Source organism: Monodelphis domestica, chromosome 4, assembly GCF_027887165.1.
Source record: "Monodelphis domestica isolate mMonDom1 chromosome 4, mMonDom1.pri, whole genome shotgun sequence".
Taxonomy (NCBI): Eukaryota; Metazoa; Chordata; class Mammalia; order Didelphimorphia; family Didelphidae; genus Monodelphis; species Monodelphis domestica.
The window spans coordinates 354,009,322-354,035,501 of record NC_077230.1 but is presented as its reverse complement, the minus strand read 5'-3'; the positions used below and the strand labels follow the sequence as shown (position 1 = coordinate 354,035,501).

The 26,180-nt window shown below is 35.9% G+C and overlaps 2 protein-coding genes across 3 annotated transcripts in view; one reads left to right on the top strand and one right to left on the bottom strand.

The window, feature by feature from the left end:
- Window positions 1–11,014, bottom strand: part of LOC100619973 (zinc finger protein 484-like) — a 29,327-nt gene extending 18,313 nt beyond the window's left edge. For both annotated transcript variants that reach the window (XM_016422045.2, XM_016422043.2), the window contains exon 1: window positions 10,696–11,014. The gene's annotated coding sequence lies outside the window, so the exon portion shown is untranslated. The remainder of the gene's footprint in view (window positions 1–10,695) is intronic.
- A 9,756-nt stretch (window positions 11,015–20,770) lies between these two features.
- On the top strand, window positions 20,771–21,941 carry LOC100619932 (olfactory receptor 52D1-like). The gene has a single exon (XM_003340988.3). It carries the CDS (start codon window positions 20,771–20,773, stop codon window positions 21,722–21,724), a length of 954 nt encoding a protein of 317 aa, XP_003341036.2. The 3' UTR covers window positions 21,725–21,941.
- The last annotated feature ends 4,239 nt before the right edge of the window (window positions 21,942–26,180 follow it).

Here is a 26,180-nt window from a genome sequence, read left to right as displayed (position 1 = left end):
CTCTGGCAAAGGTCTAATTACTCAAATTTATAGAGAACTAAATCAATTGTACAAAAAATTCAAGCTATTCTCCAATTGACAAATGGGCAAGGGACATGAACAGGCAGTTCACAGCCAAAGAAATCAAAACTATTAATAAGCACATGAAAAAGTGCTCTACATCTCTTATAATCAGAGAGATGCAAATCAAAACAACTCTGAGGTATCATCTCACACCTAGCAGATTGGCTAACATGACAGCTATGGAAAGTAATGAATGCTGGAGGGGATGTGGCAAAGTGGGGACATTAATTCATTGCTGGTGGAGTTGTGAATTGATCCAACCATTCTGGAGGGCAATTTGGAACTATGCCCAAAGGGTGATAAAAGACTGTCTGCCCTTTGATCCAGCTATAGCACTGCTGGGTTTGTACCCCAAAGAGATAATAAGGAAAAAGACTTGTACAAGAATATTCATAGCTGCGCTCTTTGTGGTGGCCAAAAATTGGAAAATGAGAGAATGCCCTTCAATTGGGGAATGGCTAAACAAATTGTGATATATGTTGGTGATGGAATACTATTGTGTTCAAAGGAATAATAAAGTGGAGGAATTCCATGGAGACTGGAACAACCTCCAGGAAGTGATACAGACTGAAAGTAGCAGAACCAGGAAAACATTGTACACAGAGACTGAAACACTGTGGTACAATTGAACGTAATGGACCTCTCCATTCGTGTCAATACAATGTCCCTAAACATTCTGCAGGGATCTAGGAGAAAAAAACACTATCCACAAGCAGAGGACAAACTGTGGGAGTAAAAACACCAAGGAAAAGCAACTGCTTGACTACAGGGGTTGAGGGGACATGATTGAGGAAAGACTCTAAATGAAAACTCTAATGCAAATACCAACATGTTGGAAATGGTTTGAATCAAGGACACATGTGATACCCAGTGGAATTGCATGTCTGATATGGGGTGGGGGGCGGGGGGGAGGAAAAGAAAATGACCTTAGTTTCCAATGAATAATGTTTGAAAATGACCAAATAAAAAAATGTTTAAAAAAAAAAGCAAGAATGGCAATCATGATCTCAGGAAAGCTAAAGCAAAAATAGATATGATTAAAAGAGATAAAGAAGGAAATTATATCTTGCTAAAAGGTACTATAACAATGAAGTAATATCAGTACAATATATATATGCATCAAATGGCACAGTATCAATATTTTTAAAGGAGAAACTAAAGGAGTTTAAAAAGGAAATAGATAGTAAAACTATACTAGTTAGGTATCTCAACAGTCCCTTATCAGAACTAGGTAAATCTAACCAAAAAATAAATAAGGAATAAGAAATGGAAATAAAAGAAATTTTAGAAATGTTATTTTTCATAGATATCTAGAGAAAACTGAATAGGGAAAAAAAAGAATATATCTTCTTTTCAATAGCACATTGGACATATACAAAGACTGACCATATACTAGACTATAATAATATCGCAAGCAAATGCAGAAAAGCAGAAGTAATAAATGCAACTTTTCCAGATCATCATGCAATAAAAATTATAATCAATACGGGTCCATGGAGAGGGAAATTAAAAATTAATTGGAAACTAAACAATTTAATTCTTCAAAAGTGATAGGTTAAAGAACAAAATCATAGAAACAATTACTGCTTTTATTGAAGATAATGATGATCAAGAGACAGTATATCAAAATTTATGGGGTACAGCCAAAACAGTACTCAGAGGAAAATTTATATACCTGAGTGCCTATATCAACAAAATAGAAAGAAAAAAAAAGGAAATCAATGAATTGGGCATGCAACTAAAAAAAAAAAACTAACAGAAGAGCAAATTAAAAATCCCCAGATGAAGACAAAATTGGAAATCCTAATAATCAAGTGAGATATTAATATAATTGAATGTAAAAACATAGTGAATTAATAAATAAGATAAGGAATTAGTGCTTGAGAAAACAAATAAAATAGATAAAGTTACTGGTAAATCTAATTTTAAAAAGAAAAAGAGAAACATATTATCAGTACCAAAAGTGAAAAGGGAGATTACACCTCTAATGAGGAGGAAGCTAAGGTAATTATTCAGAGCTATTTTGCCCAATTAAATGACAATACATATGACAATCTAGATGAAATGGATAAATATTTACAAAAATTAATTGCATAATTAACAAAAGGGAAATAGTATATTTAAATAAATCCACCTCAGAAAAAAGATATTGAATAAGAAATCAATTAACTCCTCAAGAAATAACCCCTAGGGTCAAATACATTCCCAAATGAATTCTACCAAACATTTAAAGAATAATTAATCTGAACATTATATAAACTATTTAGGGAAATAGAACAAGAGGGAATCCTACCAAATTCTTTTTATGACACAAATATGGTGCTGCTACCTAATCCATGAAGAGCAAAAAATAAAATTATATTCCAATTTCATTAATGAATTATACAAACTTTTTAAATAAAGTACTAGCAAGGACACCAGCAATATATTACAGGGATCACTTTGACCAGGTAGGACTTATTAAAGGAATGCAGGGTAGGTTTAATATGAAGAAAGCTAACATCACAATTGACCATGCCAATAACCAAACTAACAGAAATCATATTATCTCACTAGTTTCTGGGAAAAAAAAAAAAAAGCTTTTACAAAATGCAGCACTCATTGCTATTAAAAACACAAGAAAACATGGAAAAAAATGGACCATTCCTTAAAATGATAAGTAGCATCTATATAATACTATCAGAAAGTATCAATTGCAATGAGGTTATGTTAGAAGTCTTCCTAATAAAATCAGCTATGAAGCAAGAATGTCCTATCTCCATTATTATTTAACATCGTGCTAGAAATTCTAGCTTTAGCAATAAGAGAAAAAGACATTGAAGGAATTAAAGTAGTCAAACAGAAAACTAAATTATTCCTCTTTGCAGATAATACAATGGTATACTTAGAGAATTAACTAAAAAAAACTAGTTAAAATAATTAAAATTTTTAGCTAAGTTGCAGGGTACAAAATAAACCCAGACAAATCATCAGCTTTCTATATATTACCAACAAAGCTGAACAGAAAGAGATAGAAAGAGAAATTCCATTAAAATTGTTTTTACATGTAATGGAGAAAAAAACATATTTAAAAGTTTATAAGAAGCCAAACCAGCATTGCATAATGGAGAGAGAAGATATTAGTATGGTGGAAATTGACAAGGAAGAGGCATTTTATGTGACACATAATTTTTATCATCATAGAAACAACAAAAGAATCCAATGACTGAATCAGTGACAGTTCCTTCAAGAACTCTAAGACCATAGCTATAGGGGTGATAAACAGATGATCAGAGGAAGATAACTGGGCCCTTTGGTGGCACTGGGAGAAGTACTCTGTTTTGTTGCCCAGATATGGTTTCTTGTCATAGTCCCATTTTGAAGAGGGGCACTAGCAGAAGTGAGATCCCAAGTCACAGTTCCAGGACAGAAAAACATTCAGAACAGAACATAGACAAGGAGAAGAGTGACTACACCTCACCTAAGATTATACTGTGTCGAAGGAATTAAATATTTACATACCTACAGAATTAATTCTGAAAACAGCAGGAAAAAAACTTGAAGTTTCGGAAAATACTTCCTCTACCTCAGGAAGAGAACCAAACATGAACATAAAGTCAAAAGTCAAGAAATAGGATGGAAAAAATTAACAAAGAACCAAAAAAGGACCTGAATATAAAAAGTTACTATTGTAAGAAGGAAAATCTATATGCAAACTCAAAAGTAAACAAAGAAATCAAAGCAGCTACATTCAAAACCATTTAAAAAATGTGAATAGGTATAAATTCCCTAACAAAACTCCTAGAAGAGCTCAAAAAGGAATTTTAAAAATCAAAGAAGAAGGGTAGAGGAGAATTTTGAGAAAGGAAAGGAGGAAAAAATACTGAAAGAAAAAAAACAACAAAATATGAGGCCAAATGGCAAAAGAGGCAAAAAATCCACTAAAGAGAACTCACTAAAATTATATACCACTTATAACACCAAGCTATCCTTAGTGAAAGTCTGGTTTGCTTTCCAAAGAAGTTTAGTTTGCTGCCTCTATCCTTACATATGCAGCTGGATTCAAACAATTAATATTTGTTAGTTATAAGAGGGAAGGAGGGGATTGTTGCTAGATCTCATTCCCAATTTCCATTCTATCATATTTTCTTCCATCTATGATTATAGTCTTCCTATTTTTTGTACTCTCCCAAACTATAAAATAGAGCTGCCTCCTTTATTTGGGACATTAACTTTACAGAAGAAGCTGAGATTCTATTAATTGGAATATCCCCACTTTTCTAATAAATCAAAAACTCTCAAGCCATTCTATCTTAGTTTACCATCATTAAATCCTATTAAGACAGTGTTGAACCAAGATGATAACAGAGACCATACCTCTCACTGTATTATACCACCTTAGATGCCCAGAAAACTTATAGAAATAAATATGAAAACAGCAAGATAGAAACACCAGCAGCTTGGAACAGTTCCACAACCCCACCTCCAACAAACACACACATAACAAGAACAGAACCTGCTTTTAACATAAAGTTCATAATCAATAAATAGAAAGAGAAAATGAGCAAACAACAAAAGGGAATCTGAGCATAAAAAGTTACTTAGGTGACAGGGAAGCTCAAAGTCCTTTACCCACTCATTCTTCAGTGTTTTAATATTTAGTTTCTTATTTTTAATTGATATTTACAAAGTCCTCTGTTATATAGAATGTTAAATTTATTGTGTTTTGAAAAAGGGTTTATATATATATATATATTTCAGGTTTTTATGCCTCTTTGACCAAGTGGCTAAATCTTTTCTTATAATTTTCTTTTTAAATTTTTTCCTCTACTATCTATTTGACTATTTAAATATTTTTCTCTTTTAAAAATCTCTTTATTTAGCTCTTCTTAGAATTCTTATTGTTCAAGTGTCCAATATAGAGTTTTCTCTGGGGGGTATTTGCTTATAGATTTTTTCACATCATGAATTGGACAAGTAAATAAAAAGAAAAATTAAACTAGAAAAAATTTAAAAATTCTTAAACATCAAAATAGAAATTCCCAAAACTAAGAGATTAATCAAATTGAAAGTTAAAAATATTAAAAAATAAAATTAGTAGCTTTAAAAAATAATAAAATAAGCAATTTGTTAATTTAATTTAAAAGTCAAGAAGCCAAATTACTAGCTTCAAAAATAAGGGCAATTGTACAACCAATGGGTAAAGCAATTGTGAGGAGCTTTTTAGCCTAATATCACTGAAAAATGAAATTAAATAAATATTTTTAAAATATAAATTTGAATGAATAACAGAAACAGAAATATATCACTGAAAGGAAATTGAATAAGTCACAAATGAACTCTGAAATGAAAAAAAATACCAAGGACTAGTGGAGTGGAAAGTGAAAACTTACAAAAATTTAAAGAACAATTAATTCTAATAGTATACAAACTACTTGCGAAAATAGTTTACCAAGGAGTCCTATCACATACATTCTATGATCCAAGTATGGTTTTGATACCTAAATCAAGCAGAATAAAATCAGAAACATAAATATATAAATTGATTTCCCTAAGAAATACTGATGTAAAAAAATTTAGATGGATTACAAGCAAGGAGACTATAGCAATTTATCACAACATGGGAAGATTCAATATTAGGAAAACTATCAGCATAATTAACAAGATCCATAAAAATAATCACATGATTCTATCAATCAACATAGAGATAAAATATACCACCATTCCAATTTAAAACACTAGAAAGAATAGTAATAAATGGAGCTTTTCTTAAGCAGTAAGAATCAGGGTGAAACAAATCTGTCCATTATAATCATGATTTAATACTATGTTATAAATACTAGCTATAGCAATAAGACTAGAAAAAGAATTGAAAGAATAAAAAAAAGTCAATGAAGAAATAAAAATATCAGTCTTCATAGCTGATATGAGAATGCTAGAGAATCAACTGAAAATAGTTGAAATGATTAATAATTTTAGCTAAATTGTAGAACTATAAAATAAACCCATATAAATCACCAGCATTTCTCTACAACATCAAGAAATACATCAGGGAGAGATAGAAGGAAAAATTCCACTCAAAACAAAAGCAGAAAGTATAAATTACTTTGAAACCTACTTGCCAAGACAAACCTAGTTAAGTATAAGAACACCATTATAAAATATTTTTCATGCAAATAGAAATCTATATAACTGGAGAAATATTAATTTTTCATGGATAAGCTGAGTCAATATGATGTCAATTCTACCTAAAATTATTTACTTATTCAGTGCCATATCAAACAACCGAAGATTTTATAGAACTAGAAAAAATAACGAAATCAATCTAGAAGAACAAGAGGTCAAGAATATCAAGGAAATCAATGAGAAAAAAGGAAAGGAAAGCAGCCTTTAAATACCAAATTTTAAACTATATTACAAAGTGATAGTGACCAAATCAGTTTCTGCTGGATAAGATATAGTGTGGTTTATATACTTATTGATTTTGTACATACCATAAGGAAGTAATAGTCTAGTGTTTGATGAACTAAAAAATCCAAGCTGGGGAGTGGTGGACCTTACTATTTGACAAAAACTCTCAAAAAAACTGGAAAGCATTTGGAAGAAACTAGGCATAGACCAAAATCTTACACTGCACACTGTGGAAGAGGCATGAAGAAAGAGAGGATTTGCAGTACAAGCGAGACATGCAGACCAAGCTGGAGATCTGATCTGCAAAATCAAGGTGAAGATTCCAAATGGAATGTTCCCAGGAGGAGGCAGTTAGGAGCATGGTCAGAAAGGAGGAACTGATTCTCTATCTGGGGGTGACTGACCAAGAGAGAAATCTCTTCTCTGGGTTCCTGATCAAAAGAAGCTGGCTTTCCCGACTTAGGCAGAGAGAGAGACCTTTGTGGGTTTTGGCAGAGTTGGGACTTGAATTATTCAAGCAAAGATTGTCTGACTGAAGAAGGAAGAAGAAAAATACTTGTCCTCCATCTCTCTGGCTATCTCTGTGTCACAATTGTGACTAGACTGACATTTCTTTAAACCTTCATAACCTTCCCTTGTAGATTAGGGACACCCCTATCTCCTTCACCTCAATCCCCATCCTGTTTGTTCCCAATAAACCCCCTTTCTTGAGAAAAGAAGAGTAAAGAATATCCTCTGAAATCTCAGTTTCCCTGAGTTATTTAGAAGGTGGCTGACCAACAGGGGGTCGGGCAAAAGGGGCAGGAGGCATGGGTGGAAAGCTGGGAGGTGAAGGGTGGCATTGAGGGAGGAAGGGTAGGAAATATCTTGACTTATTAGCCATTAGTGATCTATAGGCAGCTCCAGAGCTCCCCTGTTAGCAGCATCTCTCCAACTCTCTAGCATTATCTCTCATGTATCTCCATTATAACTAGGCAGCCTCAGGTGTCCCCTAGTAGCAGCTCTCTAGTCTCAAGCCAGAGTATCCAGTTACCACAATCAGTAATAGTTTCAACACAGATTATCTTTTTTATTACAACACCAAGATTGGGTTTATAATTAAAACATAAAAGGTGGTATCATAAACAAATTAGGAAAGTGTGGGAAAAATTAACTATTAGATTCATAGATAAAGGAAGAGTTTATTACTCAACATGAGATAGAAAGGGTCACATGAGGCAAAATGGATAATTTTGGTTATAATTAAAAATATTTTGTTCAAAGAAAACCAATGCAGCCAAAATTTGAAGGAAAACACAAAACTGGAAGGGTTAAAGAGCATTATAATCAGTTTCTTTGATAAATTTGGCATTTCTAATGATATGAACAAGGAGTTTTGAGAAGTCAAAATTATCAAGTTATATAAAATGTTATAAATCACTAATAATTAGAGAAACACAAATTAAAACAACTCTAAGATTCTATCTCATAACTATTAAATTGGCTAACATGGCAGAAAATGAAAATGACAAATGTGGGGTATAAGTAAAAATAGTCATACCAATGTACTTGTTCATAGAATTGTGAACTGATTTAACTATTTTAGAGTACCATTCGGAAATATACCCAAAGATCTATAATATTGTGTATACCCTTTGACCCAGCAATGCCACTACTATTTTCAGCTCTTTCTGTGGTAGAAAAGAATTGGAAATTGAGAGGATACTCATCAATTGAAGAATGGCTCAGTAAGTTGTGGTATAAGATTTTGATGGAAAATTATTGTGCTATAAGAAATGATAAGGTAATATGAGTTCAGAAAATCATGAAAAAACTTATGTGAACTGATCTAAGGAAAATTCTTTATATGGTAACAGCATATTTTAATAACAATATTATTTTATTATTATATAATATTATTGTGATAATATTATATAATAATAATAAATTTAATATTTTAATAATGAACATCCATGAAGTACTTACCTACTCTAATCAATACTATGATCCAGAAAAATTACACTCATGATGAAAAATGTTATCCAATTTCCAAAAGAAAACTAGTGATCTCTGAGTATATAATGTGGAAGAGGCATGAAAAGAGAGAGGACTTACAAGACAAGCATGCAAGAAACAAAGCTGGGGACCTGATCTGTCAATCAGTGAAGATTCCAAATGGAATGTTCCCAGGAGTGTCAGTTGGAGCTGGCCATAGGAGATGAACTGAGGAGATTTGCTCTTTTGGGGGTTTTCTGACCAAAGGGGAGAGACTGGCTTTTCCTGACTTAGACAAAGAGAGAGACCTTTGTGGCTTTTGACAGAGTCTGGATTTGAATTACTCAAGCAGAGATTATCTGACTAAAGAAAGAAGAAAGGAAGAAAGATACTTGTCCTCCAAACTCTCTGACTGTCTGAGTCACAGCTGTGACTGGACTGACATTTCCCAAACCCTCCTAATTCTCCTTGTAAACTAGGGACACCCCTATCCCTCTCACCTTCAATTTCCATCCTGTCCTATAATTCCCAATAAACCTCCTTACTTGAGAAAGAGAACAAGAATATCATCTATAAATCTCACAGTTCACCTTTGAGTTATATAGAAAGGTGACTGACTAAGACCGGGGGAGGGGAAAGGGTGGCAGGAGGGCTTTGGGTGGAAAACTGGGAGGTGAAGGGTGGAGGGTAGGAAATAATTTGATCTATTAGTCATCAATAGTGATCTATAGGCAAAACCAGAATACCCCAGAGTAACCCCTCTAGCAGCATCTCTCCATTTCTCAGAAGTACTTCTATCTCCATAACAAATAGACATCCTGAAGGTTCCCCTTAACAGATCTCTCCAGTCTGCCAGAGTATCCATTTACCATAACCAGAATTAGTTCCACACAGATTATCTCTTTATTACAATAGTAAAGCTTAATTATTTTTAAACTTTTATTTATTTTTCTTATAACATGGCTAATATGGCAAAATTGTCATTTTATTCCATTATATATTTGCTTTTATGGGGAGTGGAGGGGATATAGATAATTTTGAACTCAAAATTTTAAAAATTAATGTCAAAAAATGAGAATTACACAAAAATTTAAAGTTATTTCAAGAAAAAAAATTTTTTTTTAAAACTTGTACATCTACTTGGTTTTTTTGCTATTGCTATTTTGGGCCTTTTTCTAGGTCTTCTTCAGACTGGCTTTAAGTTCTGTTTTAATCTAAATTTTTCATTGTTTAATTTTTGTAGATACTCTCAGGATACATATAGCTTTTAAGCCTTCCAATTCTGACTAGACAGTTTATTGAGTTGTGCAAGATACTATCTTTCAGATGCCAATTTTGTGACAGTCTCTTTCAACTTTACTAGGATTATGTCACAAAGAAAAAAAGTAGGGCTGTTGATGAAACAAGGCCCAAAGACTCTGAATCATGATAGAATTTAATCTTTTTCATTGACTGTTCTCAAATGTGATAAGAGATATTTAGGGAAGCATATTCCAAAATCACATGAAAAGTCCATTTACCCAATTAAAAAGAAGCCCAAAAACTCAGACTTGCTGTAAGTTTTCTCTTCTTTTATGTTCTGAACTCTCTTCTAAGTATTAATTCAGGATACCATCGTGTTATATAGAATTTGGAGCTTCAAAGAATTTGAGATCTCAGCTAGTGTAATGCATTTCTTTTACAGGTGAAGCAATTGAGATGTAAGGCTTAAGAGGTATTCTTAAGGCTATTGGCTTTTATCTTTTCCTTGCCTGGTTCCTTCAGTTTTCATCTCCTGAGTTCAAGTTTAAATTTTTAAAAATAATAATAATTGGAATATATGTATGATGTGTATATGTGTATAGTGTATTTGTATATACACATATATGAAGGGGTATAGAAAGAGTTTCTGTGTGTACATGTATATTTGTAGGTGTGTATGTGTGTATATGTACATATAACATATATATGGTGGAGGATATAAAGATATATAATGTAGGAATGTAAATAAATAAAATAACTGAATATATCACCTCCTTTGAGCCACATAATACTTCCTGTGAGTATTTTTATAAGCATTTTTACCAACATTTAACAGATAAAGAAACTGAGGCTCAGAGTGGTCAAATGACAGTGTTCTTTGCTAGTAAGAGTAATATCCAACCAACACCTTCCTGCACACCAGCCCAGCTTGCCATGTCCAATCATGCTATCTCCCCCTACTAAATCCTTCATGACTCAGCCCCAATTTCCATACTCTGGGCTCTGCCAGCCCCACAACAAACTCACCTGGTCCTGACCCAGAAGAAAAACTGTAGGATGAATTGAACACTGATCTCCCTATCTGGATACTGGGGACTCTGGGACTGGGTCTCCAATCCTTGGGTCAATAATGAGAGCCTGGCTGAGGAGAGAGGTAGATAACATCCAGGTGTGTGAGCACTGGGGTCAGAGAGAGAGAATTCCTTTTCCTTTTAAGAATTAGAGTCCCCCAAGACAGGTCCCATATCCCTGAGAATGAAGCTGATTTCTTAACTCAAAGGAAGAGGTGGACCTGAATAATTTCCAAGAGAATTCTCAAGAACCACGAGATCCCCAGCAATTGACACCAATCAGTCCAAGTCAGTTTCTCCTGATTGCATTGGGTTGTTGACCTTTTACCTCTGACCCCATTTCCTGGGAGCTAATCTTTCTGAGAACTCCTGTAATTCTTCTCTTTTCTGCCTCAAGCTTCTGGTTGATCTCAGGGAAACTTGAGGTCTCAAGGACATGCTTAGTCCTGATTAAAAGTCCTGGGGGGGGTGGGGGGGTAGCTTTTAAACCTATTTTTCTTTCCCACAATAGCCTTTATAAAAACCTAATTGGCTGAAAGACTATCAGGCAATCTGATGCTGAAGGCAAAGTAAACTGGTTAACTCAACTAATGTAGCAGACAGTTTAACACTATTTAATGGTTTTGAAATCAGTGGTTTCAACTGTAAATATGCTAGAATGTGAAACTGTGAAATGTGAAATTCTTCTTTATAGTACTTTTAAATAAGTTCTCACTATCAGGAATGGCCAAGAATAATTGAGTCATGTACCATTCTGGTTCCCCTCTTATCTGTGATATCATGGGACCTATGGCCATGATCATTCCTACTTCTTTGTGTAGACTTGGTGGCAGACTCTTCCACACCTAACCTTGTTCTGGGGATGCAAGAAATTCCTAGAGATATCTACAAGCCAGAAAATCAGGTTTTGTCCATCTATAGTCCATCTATACAATTTACTTAGTTTGGAGAAAAAATTCAAATATACAGTGGTATGAACCCAAGAAAGAGCCATGAGTTGATGTGAGGTTATGGAACAGATACTGATTCACTTGAAAAATCCTAGGATCCCAAAGACCTGTGAAATTCCCTTACTTCCATCAAAACCCTTCCCATCTCTAGTCATTTTGACTTCCCTTTTCCAAGTTCAACTAATCCTCTTCCTATGATTTGCCCCTTGATCTTTCCTCCACAATTGCATTCAGAATCCCCTATCTTCTTTCCTTCTCCTCAACCCTAGCCTTTTATTATTTTCACCTTTATTTATTAGAATTTTTTAATATCCTTTGCATATTTTACCATGTTTTAGCAATTACTCACTAATTGCTCTCTTTCACAAATGATCATTTTTATTTTATTTTTCTCTTCCCCATCCCTACTCTGTCTTTGAAAACTGAAGTGGCAACCTGTTTTTACCTATAAATGGAAAAACAGATGAAGCAGTGGAGGTCATTTCCACTATCCTCTGGAATGAAGAAGGTTCATACTCATATAGAAACAGAGCTAATAAACTTTACATAAAGATGCCTACATAACACAGAATGACTTGGTTTTAAAATATCATCTAATGTGTTATATTTTCTTTGTATTTCCTTTGTTAAATATTCCCCAATTCTATTTTAATCTCTTTCAGAGATGTCTGTCACATGCCATATTTTTGACACCTCTTATCATTATCTTCTTTTTATTTCTATTATTTTCCTAATCTATCTATCTGATCTGACCAGAAACTATTCTACTTGATTACTGGATTGAATACAAATTTATGTTACACAAACTCAATTGGACCCTCACTGCAAGAAAGCAATCTATAAACTTACTATAATGAATCAAAATCTTTTCCATCCTACCTTGGAAATCACAAAGATTGCTTCTGCATGGGAGAATAAATAGTTTTAGAAGTCATGAAATGAGGAGGGGAGAAAAGAAGAGAAAAGTGGGCGTGGGACATATAGTTTCAGGTTTTTTAGTGAAAAATGAAGCAAGGTTCTTTTCTGAGAGAGTAAGGAAAGGGGAAATAAGGCTGGCTTGACCTCTCAAACCTGCTTCTCTTGTTACCTCTTGGTTCACTCCTCAATCTCCTTTGACTCATTTTTATTCAGATCATGAGAGCTAATGGTGACTGCACCCCAGGGCTCTATAGTAAATCATCTTCTGTTCTCTATCTCTTTATCTTGAGGAGTGGAGGGGAGACTGGTAACTTAATCTTTACTGCTGACATAGGTCTTTTTAAATGATACAATTCAGCTAAACCTTTCAATTCATAACATTAGGAGCAGAAAAAGTCATTTTTCAGGGGCTGGAACACCAAAAATGCTTGGAAAGAGAAAGAATTTGGAGACCTAAAGCATCAAAGAAATGAGGTCTGCTTGTCCACCATTTAGAGCAGAGGTTTTCAGTAGAAGGAATTTGGTACTATATTCCTTTTCTGGATGTCTGAAAGAATTCTCATAGATCATAAAAATCTATCTTCACATTGTAGCATTGTAGCACAGCCAGCATAATCTACTCACATAGCAAGTGAAGGCAGTTCTAAACACTGGCTACATTAGTGAAACAATATTTGATTCTTTGGAAGCCAATTTCATAGAGCAGTAGCTATCTCCAGATACTTTTTTTTTCAGTGTCTCATCTTATATACACACACATACAATCACAGATACTCTTTCAAACACAATTTGACTATTGTACTTGGTGGGGCTAAACAATGAGCCTGACAAAACCATTATGTAGAAAACCTGCTAGGTCCCAGAAAGAAGCCAAGGGAAATGAATCACACATTCCTCCAGAAGTCTATCGCTTAGGCTCAAGAGGAGGAAGTTTCTTTGACATGTGAGGAATTTTCTAATGAATGTTGAGAGAATCACTATCTAGCTGTCCTTTTTAACTCCTTACTCTTTGGCCAAACCCAGTGTTCTGCTAAAACCCATTATGTTATCTTTGCGGTATCTCTCTTCCAACAATGCCACCGCCTTGGTGCAAATCCTCATCCTGGACTACTCTTGTATCCTTCTTGCTCTTCTTACTACTTTAATTTACTCCCCATGTTATCCCATCCTTCACTAAGGTGTGACATCCTTAATTGTTTATATTTAATCAAAAGAATTATTTCATCTGTTTTCCCCAGTTTTTTTTTTTTTGCTTTGGACTTTTTTTTTTAAGTTTTATTGATGTGTTTTATTTTCTCATTAAATTTATTGATTTATTTCACTTTGTGAAATGTTACTTGTAATAGAGTAAAATTGTTCAGTAAAAATGTTGTTTGTCCTTTGTTTTCAAAGGAGACAATGACAGCACAGAGTAATTATTCTGACTTAGGCATGAATTAGGTTTAAGTAAGACAGTTACACAAAGTCTTCCGTCTCATTCACTCTCTCTTCCAGTTATCAAACTCTGGGCTGCTGGCGATGACCCAGAATCCAGAGAATGACCTTGGCATCTTCAATATCTGACCAAGCTCTAAGCACTCCCCAATACCTGCTTCAATGGAACAAATTATTCTCATCTACCCATTCTCCTGGGGAAAGTTTTCATATGTATAACTCAGTGATGAGTTAGAAGCCTGTCAATTACCCTCAACCCCATTTAGACCACACTCTGAGATGGTATTACCAGAGTGGGGCCCCTGCACAAGCTACAGCTTCTTGGAGCTACAGGTTGGAATTGGGTGATGGATGAATGAAGTCCTGAAAGGGGACTGGCAAGCCCTCACACCAGAGGCTCTAATCCTCTCTGAGCATCTGGTTGGGGCCATAGTGCCCAGAACACTGGCACTCACCCCCTGAATACCCCCAAACACCCCAGCTATGGCAGAGAGGATAGAGAACTGCTCTAAGATTCAGATAGACCTGCATTCAAGTCTCATTTCTGAAATATTCTGACTGTGGCATATGGCCCAAATCACTTGAACTTCAGTACCCCAGGAAACTCATTTGTAACAGGGAAAAGAGAGGTACATATCTATAGCGATAGAAGAAGTTTCTTAACTGTTTGTGCATTACACAGGTCCAGGACTTGAATGTGTTCTGACAACTGGATGGAGCACCATACCTTAAAAATATGGTCATCTGAGGCCAGGAGATTCCAGATGGAATTGTGTCTACTAATTCTAACAAGGAGAACTCTACCAAAGTGGAATGGATAGAGGCAGAGAGAGGTAGAAGTCTCATCTGTTAGAGATATTAGAACAGGAACTGGGGTTTCATATGGGGTTTTGGCCTCTCAAACCCTATGGCAACTCAGAACCTCTGGCAGTGTGACCTGTAAAAGCTATAGGTCAGAGGAGAGACAAACTGGTGTAGAACATAGTTGTTGGGAAGATGTATATGAATGATGAGGGCAAATGGAGGATTTCTTTCTTTAAAAGGTGAGAAGTCTTTCCTGAAGGACAGCTAAGGAGATTCAATGGATAAAGAACCAGGCTTGGAAACAGTAGGTGCTGAATTCAGATATGACCTTAGATACTTCCTGGCTGTGCAACCTTAAGCAAGTCACTTAACTCCAATTTCCTAGCCCTTACTGCTCTTCTGCCTTGGTATGAATGCAGAAGGAAAGGATTCAGACAGAGAGACAGAGACAGAAAGAGGGGACACAGACCAGACAAAGAGAGGGGGAGAGAGAGAGAAAGAGAGACAGAGAGATAGAAACTGAGACAGACAGACAGACAGACTGACAGAGACAGACAGAGAGGGACAGAGAGAGAAACAGAGAGAGACAGAGACAGAGAGAGAGAAAGAGAGACAGACAGACAGAGAGAGAAAAAGAGAGAGAGAGAGAGAGAGAGAGAGAGAGAGAGAGAGAGAGAGAGAGAGAGAGAGAGAGAGAGAGAGAAGGGTCATTCCTGATTCCAAGAAGGCCTCAATTCAAACAAAATAAATCTTTAATAAATCCAATTTTATAAGTTATATTCACTTTAAGAGAGTTAGTAATGAGAGATGGGAGTCTCTTCTCTCAGCAGACTTAATTTGATTCCCCTCTTTCAGTCCCCAGTGGCCCAAACCCTGAGTGGGTTTAGAGAAAAAAACATAATCATCTAGGTTCTCTTCTCTCTCAGGGATCTTGGTCTCAATATTTCATGGACCCTCCTGGCTCCCATCCCCATTGGGCCTTCTGATTCAGAATATATTGAAAAAGGGCAGAGAGTAGCATGTTCCCTGAGCGCTGAGTGTGTCTGTAGAAGGCTGAGGGTTCCTTAAATAAAAAGACAGAGCAATATCTGTTTGTTACATACTTGCCCCCTGGTGAGTGGAGGGCAATGATCCAGGCCATGGAAAATTAAGGAAATCAATAGGACTGGAGAATTCCTGGCTCATAGAGAGACCCACATATGTACTCTCACAGATAGACATACAGTTGCACACAGACATGTACAGAAGGTAAGTACAGAGACACAGAGGAATCCCATCAGATATATATGTATATATATATACACATTCACATGTACATACACAAACATGTGCATACATAGTCACATGTGTACAAAAACACTAACAACCACTTGATCACAAACCCAGGTAGTGAGCTTACAGGTGAGTGGCAAAGCTGATTGGGAGAGAAAGAAGCCATCAGCCTTAGAAAGAAATCAAGAACACAGCCTAAAGGTGGCCCAGGGGATGCAGAGACTGGAGGAAATCCAGGCAGTGCACAGGTAAGTACTGGATGAGGTAGATGTGACATTTCCTGTGTCTGAGGATTCTAATGGGCTCTCTTGGTTCATTATGAGCCAACAGGGTGAACAGCTCTCTTTGTCTGCAGTTGCACTGTTGGGCAGGATGTTAAGAGCAAAGGAGGTGATAGTGCACCTATGAGTCTACCAGTTGGAATAATGGTGTTGAGGTCAAAGCATTTGTTTGAAGTGTGGCCAGAGAAAAGTATCCAGGATTAGGAAGGCACTGGAGACCTTATGAGGATTAGTTGAATGAATCAGGACTTTTAGATTCAAAAGAAAAGGTTCAGAGTGGGGGGTGGCTAGGTGGCTCAGTGGATTGAGAACCAGTCCTGGAGATGGGACATCCTTGTTTCAAATGTGACCTCAGACACTGCTTAGTTTTGTGATGCTGGGAAAGTTATCAACCCCCCTTGCCTGGCCCTTACTGCCCTTCTGTCTTGGAACCAGTACCCAGTATAGAGTCTAAGACAGAACATGAAAGTTTAAAAAGCTAAAGGGCTCCAAGTGAACATTATACCCATCATCAAATATTTAAAGAAAGGATTTTTACATTTGAAATTACTCTCAGTCCTCAGGGAGTCTGAATTCAGTTCAATACAAAGAAACACAATCTGATTATATATACTTCAAAATATTATTATGAAGTCCTTACTATATATCAGATATTAGAAGTAGTACTGTATAAAGAGTTATTAGGAGTCAAGAAGTTATTGTTTTTCAGTCATGTCTGACTTCCTGACTTCATTTTGAATTTTCTTGGCAAAGATACTGGAGTGGTTTGTCATTTCTTTCTATAGGTCCCTTTACAGATGAGGAAACTGAGGCAAACTAAGGTTATTATCAGACTGTCCCAAGAATACTGGTGCAGTTTTAAGCTTTAGTAACTTCAGAAATATAAATGCTACCAACTTCTTAATAAGTTAAATGACTTATGTAGCTCATAGTTCTGGCAGTTGTCATATCCCATGGAAAAGGATTAGGGATGGAGTCATAAAGAGCTGAACTGAAGCTAGATCTAAGCACACTGAAAGAGAGAATTTGGTTTATGATATTTTTTCCCGCAGTAAAAATGTTAGGTAAGTACTGACCTAAAAGAGACCTAGTTTTTGTTGTTTCATACATAAGATAATCTTATAGTCTTAATAAATATACCTTGTTTCAGTATATTTATGAATATATTATTTTTTAAAAATGAAAGCTTATAGTGCATATGGGGGAATCCTTATAAGAAAGGAATAAAACAATTTGACTGCATAAGCCTCTCACAAAAAATTAAAAGTATAATTAGTTAAATTAAATTTGCACATTTAATTTTGTGAATTTTGGACAATAAATCTTTCATTTTGAAGTCAATAAAATGAGGTATTATGCATTGAGGATATAGCAGTCTCTGTGTGTCACTTTTTCAGACTGAAGAATTGGTAGAGGAAATACTCTTGTGTGACCACCTCAGTCACCATTAGATGTTTTCTCATAGGGTTTTATCAAAACTGTCATATATGCATCAATATTGACTCTTAGGTTGATCTTAAGGTTAGGATAACAATTTAAATCCTTTTAGGGACTGAGCAGCAGAAGCTGGTGCAATTTTTAAATAAAATTTGAAAAATCAAAAGGAGCAAGGTTAAGCACAAGATGGTGGCTATCTTGAATTTTAATAATAAGTTCATTAGTGTCTTTAAATTGGAGATATTTAGCATTTTGCACATTGTTTTTGTAAGTCTATAGCATGTATCCTTCCCAAGTTATAAAAGCTTTAGATTGCACTAAGACTTTTGGGATGGGATGTATCATAATCCTAGAAAGGTAAATTAATTCCAGGTTGTAAAGGACTTTAAATTACAAACATATAATTCTGTATTTGGTTTTAGAGGTAGTAAGGTAAAGATCTGACCTGGTCTTACTTTGGCAGATATGTGGAGAATTGTATTGAAGAGAGGAAAGACCAGAGATAGGAAGACCAAAAACCAATTCTTACAATAGCCTAGGGTAGAGATAATGGAAATCTATACTAGGGAAATGCTTCTATGTATATGGCCTGAAGGGAACAGATGGGAGAGATGTTCTGAAAGTCACAGAGACAACCCTTGGCAACTCTTTGGAAAAGTGGAATGAGTGGGAGGGAGCAGTTGAGAATGATTCCAAGGTATCAATGCTGGATGACTGGAAAGATGGTAGCATCCTCAACTAAAATCAGGAAATTCAGAGGAATGGATTGGTTTAAAGAGAAATAATAAATTGTATTTTGGACAAATTGAGCTTAAAAAGCATTTTTCTCATATCAGACCTAGATAGTCATTCAGCTAATAAACATTCATTAAACAGCTATGCACTACTGCACTAAGCACAAAGAAAGACCAAAGACAGTCTCTGTTCAAGGATAATCTAATGTGGGAGAGATGATGCAAGCAACAATGTACAAAAAAGTGCTGATAGGAAAAACTGGAAATAACAGAGGAAAGACACTATCATAAATGTCTATAAGTAAAACATATACTTTATATATATATGCAATATATACAAAGAAAGAAAGCACTCATATATATATATATATACACGCAGAGAAAGAGAGCGTGTGTATGTGAGAGAAAGAGAAAAAAGAGAGTACTTTAATGTTTAAATGTGCTTAATGAATAGCATTTCATTTGATCCTCACAAAAACCTTGCAGATAGATTCTGTTATTATTATCCTTTTACAGACCAAGAAACTGAGGCAGAAATAAGTTGAGTGCCATGCCCAGGGTTATTCAACTAGTAAATGTCTGAGACTGAATTTGAGTCACATCTTCCTAACTCTGGATCTTGAACTTTATTCACTACATCACCTAGTTGCCTCTAGAATTAAGGAGGAGAAGGAAAGGCTTATAGAAATCAGAACTTTAGGGGTAAATAAAAACAATATGATTATGATCCTCATTTTATAGAGAGGGAAACTCAGGTTCAAAGACAGTGCAGACTGTATCCAACCTAGATTTTCAGGTTTATGCATTATTCTATCAGCAGACATAGCACCAACTGGATTTGGAGTTAGAAAGTTCTGAGTTTTGCTTCTAACCAACGCCTCCCTTAATCTGTCCTCCCTTTTATCATCCAACTCCTTTTTCTTTTATCCTCATCTTCTTCTATTTCCCTGTTAGGTAAATTATATTTCTGTATAAAACTGAGTGTGTTTATAGAGCTTTCTCTCTTTAAACTAATTCCATTAAGAATGAGATTTAAATGTTGCTCACCAACTTCCCTCCATTTTCTCCACCACTTAAATCTCTTCCTTAAAAGCTTCTTTTATTTTGAGAAGATGTTCCCTCTCCCTTACTCATTATCCTAGTGAATCTTTTTCTTTTTGTTGGAGATCATTACAACATAATCAACTCACATTCATGCCTTTTGTCTATGTAAACTCCTTTTAACTACCCTAATTATGATAAAGTTCTTAGGAGTTACACATATCATCTTCTCATTTATCAAACCTTGTTACCTGAAGAGAAAGCAGTCAGATTGATTTCTACTGGCCTGAGGCATAGAGTCACCATTTTTGCTCTCTGGCCTTGAAGGAATCATCTTCCCAGACTGGGTTTAGCAAAACCCCAGTCAACCATTACATACCTTTCTTTCATGCTACAGTAGCCACTATTACTGCTGCCAAGTGTGTGGGCTCAGATAGGTCTCTACCCCATTTCATAAACTTTTCTTCCTAACTCCTGTAATAATTAAAATAAAAAGTATTAGGCTGACAATAGCTTAATAACTTTATTAAATCAAAGTCGTTGTAGTAAAGAGAGGGAAATGTAGGAAAGAGGTAGCGAAGTTTACTAATCTATGAGCAAAGGTTCATCCAGCCTCCACACTCCAGGAAGAAAACCTCCACTGTTCCTGGGTCTCACCTTCTAAGCTGTTTTTTCAACCCACTAGCTCTCACATGTCATATTTAAGGAACTAACCATATTTTCTTAATTTGCCTTGACTGCCCAGGGGGGCAGAGCTTGTGGAATCAGTTTCCTGTCTTGTTGGTTCCTTGGTTCTTTAACTTCCTTTCTCTGAGGGTTTATATATAACGGAATTTACTCAGTGGTTTTTGACCTCAAGGTCACTGAGAGATGCCATTAAAGAAAGTGACATAGTGAAGAGAGAAACTATCTTCCAACACCCCCTAAGTATGTTTTAGGCTGAAAAAATATCTCACCTGGATCTTTTGTTGGCTCTGCCACTCTAAAACTTGTTTTGAGGTGTTAATTTAAAGGTTTGGGAAAGGAAACCTTAAAAGAGTTCAACTGAATTGCCTCTAATCTCCCCTCTTGGCTCCACCTAATGTCTGTTTATTTGTTTTGTTTTTGTTTTAGGGTCAGAATTACAATCAGAAAACTGTGTTGACTAAGAGCTACTGGCTATGTCTGCTGCCAACAACAGCAACTCCCTCCCAACTACCATATTCTTGACAGGTATTCCAGGACTAGAGCCTGTCTACATGTGGATCTCCATTCCCTTCTGTGCTATGTATTTGGTAGCTCTGATTGGGAACTTAATCCTCATCTTGGTCATATGTACTGATCACAGCCTCCACACACCAATGTACCTCTTCCTTTGTCTACTCTCATTCTCAGATTTAGCCATCAGCTCTACAACAGTACCAAAAATGTTAGCAATCCTTTGGTTTCATGCTGGTCAGATCACTTTTGGAGGCTGCCTGGCCCAGATGTTCTTTGTGCACTCAATATTTGCTCTAGAGTCTTCTATTCTCCTAGCTATGGCATTTGATCGCTATGTGGCCATCTGCAATCCACTGAGATATACAACCATCCTCAATCATGGTGTCATTGTCAGAATTGGCTTTGCTGGATTAATTAGGAGTGTGGCTATTGTCTCTCCATTCATCTTCCTGTTGCGGAGGCTCCCTTACTGTGAGCACCACATCATGGCACATACCTACTGTGAACACATGGGCATTGCCCGGTTAGCTTGTGCTGATATCACAGTGAATATTGTCTATGGTCTGACTGTGGCCCTCTTAGCTATGGGACTGGATTCTGTGCTCATAGCAGTATCTTATTGTATTATTCTTCATGCTGTATTCCGTCTTCCATCCCGTGATGCACGACGCAAGGCTCTAGGAACATGTGGGTCACATATTGGGGTCATCCTTGTTTTCTATATTCCTGCTTTCTTCTCTTTCCTCACCCACCGTTTTGGCCGCCACCGTGTCCCGAGGCATGTCCATATCTTTTTGGCCAACTTATATGTATTGGTGCCACCAGTGCTCAACCCCATCATTTATGGAGCTAAGACCAAAGAGATCAGGATACGACTTTTGAGGTTAATGTCTCCAGGTCAAGACTTTGTTTGATTTTCTGACTAAAAATAGAAATGATTACTGAATAGAAGAATGAATAAATGGACATCTTTCTGGGAAGGATTGAATGCATGGTAATTTAACTTAGGAGAGTCAAAAGAACTGGATTGATTCCCACTTTTGACATTTGAGGTATATTACCCTAAATAAGCAATTTGATCCTTTTTTCCTCTTTTGTGAAATGGAGGTATTAATACTTTCATTGATTATTTCATAGGAACTATTGTGAAGGAATCATTTTTCCAACCTTAAAATGGTTATAGAAACAAGAATTGTTCCTCTTATCATTGACTTGATAGGCATGAGAGGGCAATAGGATAGGAGATTATCTGAAAAAGACCTGCAGGTTTTAGTTTAATGTGAGATAATTGTGTGATAGGCCACCAAAACAAACAAACAAACAAACAAATAAAAATCTTAATCAATCTTGAGGTACTTAGCATAGTTTCTAAAAATAAGAAGGTTATAGTCCTGCCATTATTTGCCCTCATAATTTACATCTAGAAAGTCAGAATTAAATAGTTACATTAATAAACCAGAGAGCATTCATTGGAATTTGATGCAGATGATGAAGAATCTTGAGCACATGTCAACTGAGAATCACTTGAAGAAACTGAAGATGGATAGTTTGGACAAGAGAAGAAGGGAAACAGGATAGCTGTGTTCAAGAATTTAAAAAGGCTTTCATGTGGAAGACAGATTGTATTTATTTTGTTTTTCTTGCCTTAGAGGGAAAAAGCAGAAACAATGGATAGAATTTACCAAGGGACCAATTTAAGTACAATGTGAGAATAAAATTTCTAATATTTTAGAGTCATTCCAAAGTACTTAGCTCAATGCTTGGCACATAGTAAACACTTCATAAATATTTATTTAATTGATTGGAATTATTGAAATGGAACAGGTTGCCTCCAAATGAAGTCTCTCATTGGACAGCTTCAAGCAATGACTGAATGGGTTCTCATTGGGTGTGGCACAATATGTAAACTATTTCTCAGGTAAGATTGCTCTCTTACACCAGGCTCTTATTTGTTTTTTGTATTTGGACCTCTTGTCTGGACCAGAGTATCAAACATGAAGCCTGTGGGCCACATACAGCCCACAACACTTTGAATGTGGCTGGAACCAGATAAAATATAATTGAGTAATCTTAAAAATTAAATCAATACTCAGTCAATTACAAACATTATATTTTATTTCTATTTGATTTTGTTGGCTCTCCTCTAGGCTATTTCAATAGCCTTCTGATTGGATTCCCTGTACCTAGTTTTTCCTTTTCAGTCTATCCTCCATACAGTTGCCAAATTGACATTTTTAAAGTACAAGTCTGATCTTTGCTCAAGAGCTTTAAATGATTCTCTATTGACTTTAAGATAAAATAAAAACTACTATATTTGTTATTTAAATTCTTTCACAGTCTAGTTTTCTTCAGACTGACCACACTCATTTATACTATTCATCTCCTTCCCCATTCTGTGTTCTGCTCTTCTCCAAACCCAGCATTTTAGAAGGCTCTCTCAACCCTTAGAAATACTAATTCTCTATAAGACTGATCTCAACAAAGAACTGAACATTGAGAAGTTGTCAATGTTTATTATGGAACACTTGTGCTATAAGATATGATAAGCAGCATGTTTTCAGAAAAATCTAGAAAGATTTACATGAACTAATACAAAGGGAAATGAACAGAACCAGAAAAATATTGTACACAGTGACAACAATACTTCTTGGTGTAAACTTCAGATTTCTTAGACTTATAAATGTTGGAAATTTCACCATTGGGAAATTTCATACTTGAAAAATTTCCTATTGATAGTGGGTCTTGACTATTGGAATGTGAACCCCATTGGCATGGGAGGTTCCTTCTCTTTCCTTCTTAAGATTACTTTAGGATAGAAACCTTTTGCTGAACAATGGAAAGGACTTTGACCTATGCTTAAGCATAGAACAGGAATTTCTTTGAGTCATGATTGATTTTAAAATTGATACAATGGAGATACTTGGAATCAATCTCCACCCTATTCAGTCCTAACAGGATTGAGTAAGGGCTACAGCCTAGATCAAAATTTAATTATTCCAATCTCTACCCTACTCAGGTTAACAGGATTTAGAAAGGGCTGTAGCAAAGGAGCAAAGATTTAATTATTTGAAAATATGACCTTCAACAGACATGTGCAAAGCCTCTGGGCGGTCCTGGGTTAAGCTAGAGCCTCCATTGGCACAGGGAAATTGATGGACAGTGATTGGTAGATGTGAGAACTGAGGGGAGGCAACTTGGATGGTTTCCTTAAAGATCAGGGGGGTCTGAAGACTCGAGGTGGTTGAGGAGTTGGCCGGAGTGGTTGCGTTGTGCTCTGAGAAGCTTGCTCTGAGGGAAGCTGAAGGTGGGGGCCTCTGAGACTGTTTCTCCATTTTGGTCACGTGAGTAATAGGGACTGATCTTTTTTCTTTGCCCCAGCTATCTAAGGGCTTGGGCCTTTTGGCCCAGCCTAAACAGAAGGGGTATTTAAGCCCTATTCCCTTCTCTCCCTTTTCTCTCTCTCTATCTCTAATTCCTTTCTTCCTCCTATTGTAATTAAACTCCATAAAAGATTGACTGCAGACTTAAGTTTTCATTAAGGAATTACATAGCTGAATTCCTTGGCGACCTTAAATTAATATTTATTAGTCTTTTAAAGTGATTCCCTTGTAACATTGGTGAACAACTGTGGATGACCTAGTTATTCTTAGCAATGCAGTGATCAAAGACAATCCCAGACACTCATGATAAAAAATAGCATCTGCGCTCTGAGAAAAACAGGAGACTGAATGCAGACTGAAGCATTAATTTTTTTTTCTTTTTCTTTTTTCATTTGATATCTCTTCCACAAAATAACTAATATGGAAAACTTTTAAATGATTATATCTATGAAAACCTATATCAGATTGCTTAATCAGTTAGAAGAGGGAGTGAATGTCAGAACATGAGAGGGAATTCAAAAATTTTTTAAAATGCATGTTAAAAAAATTGTACTTATGATGTGAGAAAAAAGAAAAATATTATTTAAAAGAAGACTTAGCTCAAGTTCCAGTCCTTATAAGAAATCTTCCTAGATTCCTTTTGACTTACCCAAGAAAAAATACTTTCTTTTTATCTTTTGTTCATTCATTTATGTGTCATGTCATCTTCAACATAATGCAAATTTCTTGAAGGTAGAGGATTTTTCTATGTCCTTAGTACCTATAATAGCTCCTGATACATAGATGATGGTTAATAAAAAATTGTTGTGTTGAATTTAATAATATGTCATGACGAACAGCCCAGTATGCAGATTCTGCTATTTGGTGCCAAACAAGGGGAAGCATGAGGAGCTTTCTTCTGCAAAGTTATGATGGTGTATCATAGAGGACAGCTGCCAAGTACTTCAGAGAATGTACAGGTGTGGGAAGCCATCAAATCCATGCTGTCTGACATGGTCACATGTGAGTTCTTGAGTTGCAAAGTGTCTTTCTGGAAAAATAAGGCACCCATGGAACTCCCCTCTGTGTGATTTCTCTCTCTAATGGAATTGTTATGATTATTGTTCTCTCCCCAATACAGGGGAAATAATATGAGAGCAAATACTTATATGGTGAACACACACACACATACACATATATATATATATATATTCCATCTTAATCCCCTCAGATTATTACCCGAAAAGATTACATTCACAGAATTAAAACCTAAAGATCATTACCCATTACCCCCTACCATTCCCTCTCCACAGAGTTACATTCACTCCCATTACAAGTCAGGCAAGCCAAGAACATCAATCACCTTTCAAGCCCAGGTCAACAGGATATACTTCACTGGTTTGTTATGTTACAATAGCCAGAGCAACATCTCCAAGTACCTGAGTGAAACACAAGAAAAATGTGACTTCGAAATTGAGGAAAATCCCAATTCTAGCCTGTCTTAAATTACCTTCTAACCCCGTACCTACCTACGAATTGTTTTGTTACCTATCTCCTAAGTAACTCTGATTGATTGTGAAAGCTGAGCAAAAGGAATAATGATTCTCAGGGACTAACTGCCAGATGACCTTACTCATGTCATTTATCTTCATCTCTGTTGTAGCAACAATGTTTCTTGACTATCTCCTTAGGCTTGAGTCTATTGTTAGGTTCTATGGAAAGGTATGTAGAAAATTGATTGTGTGACAGAAAAGAATGTACTCATTGAACCTATATAATAAACAAACCTCCTGCCATGGCAGAGCACTGTATGATGCCATGTAGGATTGAGCATGTAGTGCCTCTCATCCATTATTCAACCAAATTGTCTCCCTTGTACATAAGGACCCTCACCTCTGAGAGACTGCTGGCTCAGCTCTCAAAGTATTGGCACCCTTGAACAGCATCCAGACTGAGGAATTCTGTCTAGTTAAAAAAGGTCCCTAGAAACAAGAGAGCACTGCCCACATTA

Coding starts and splice junctions, on each gene's coding strand:
- LOC100619932 (XM_003340988.3), top strand. CDS start 20,771: ATGTCTGCTGCCAACAACAGCAACTCCCTCCCAACTACCATATTCTTG.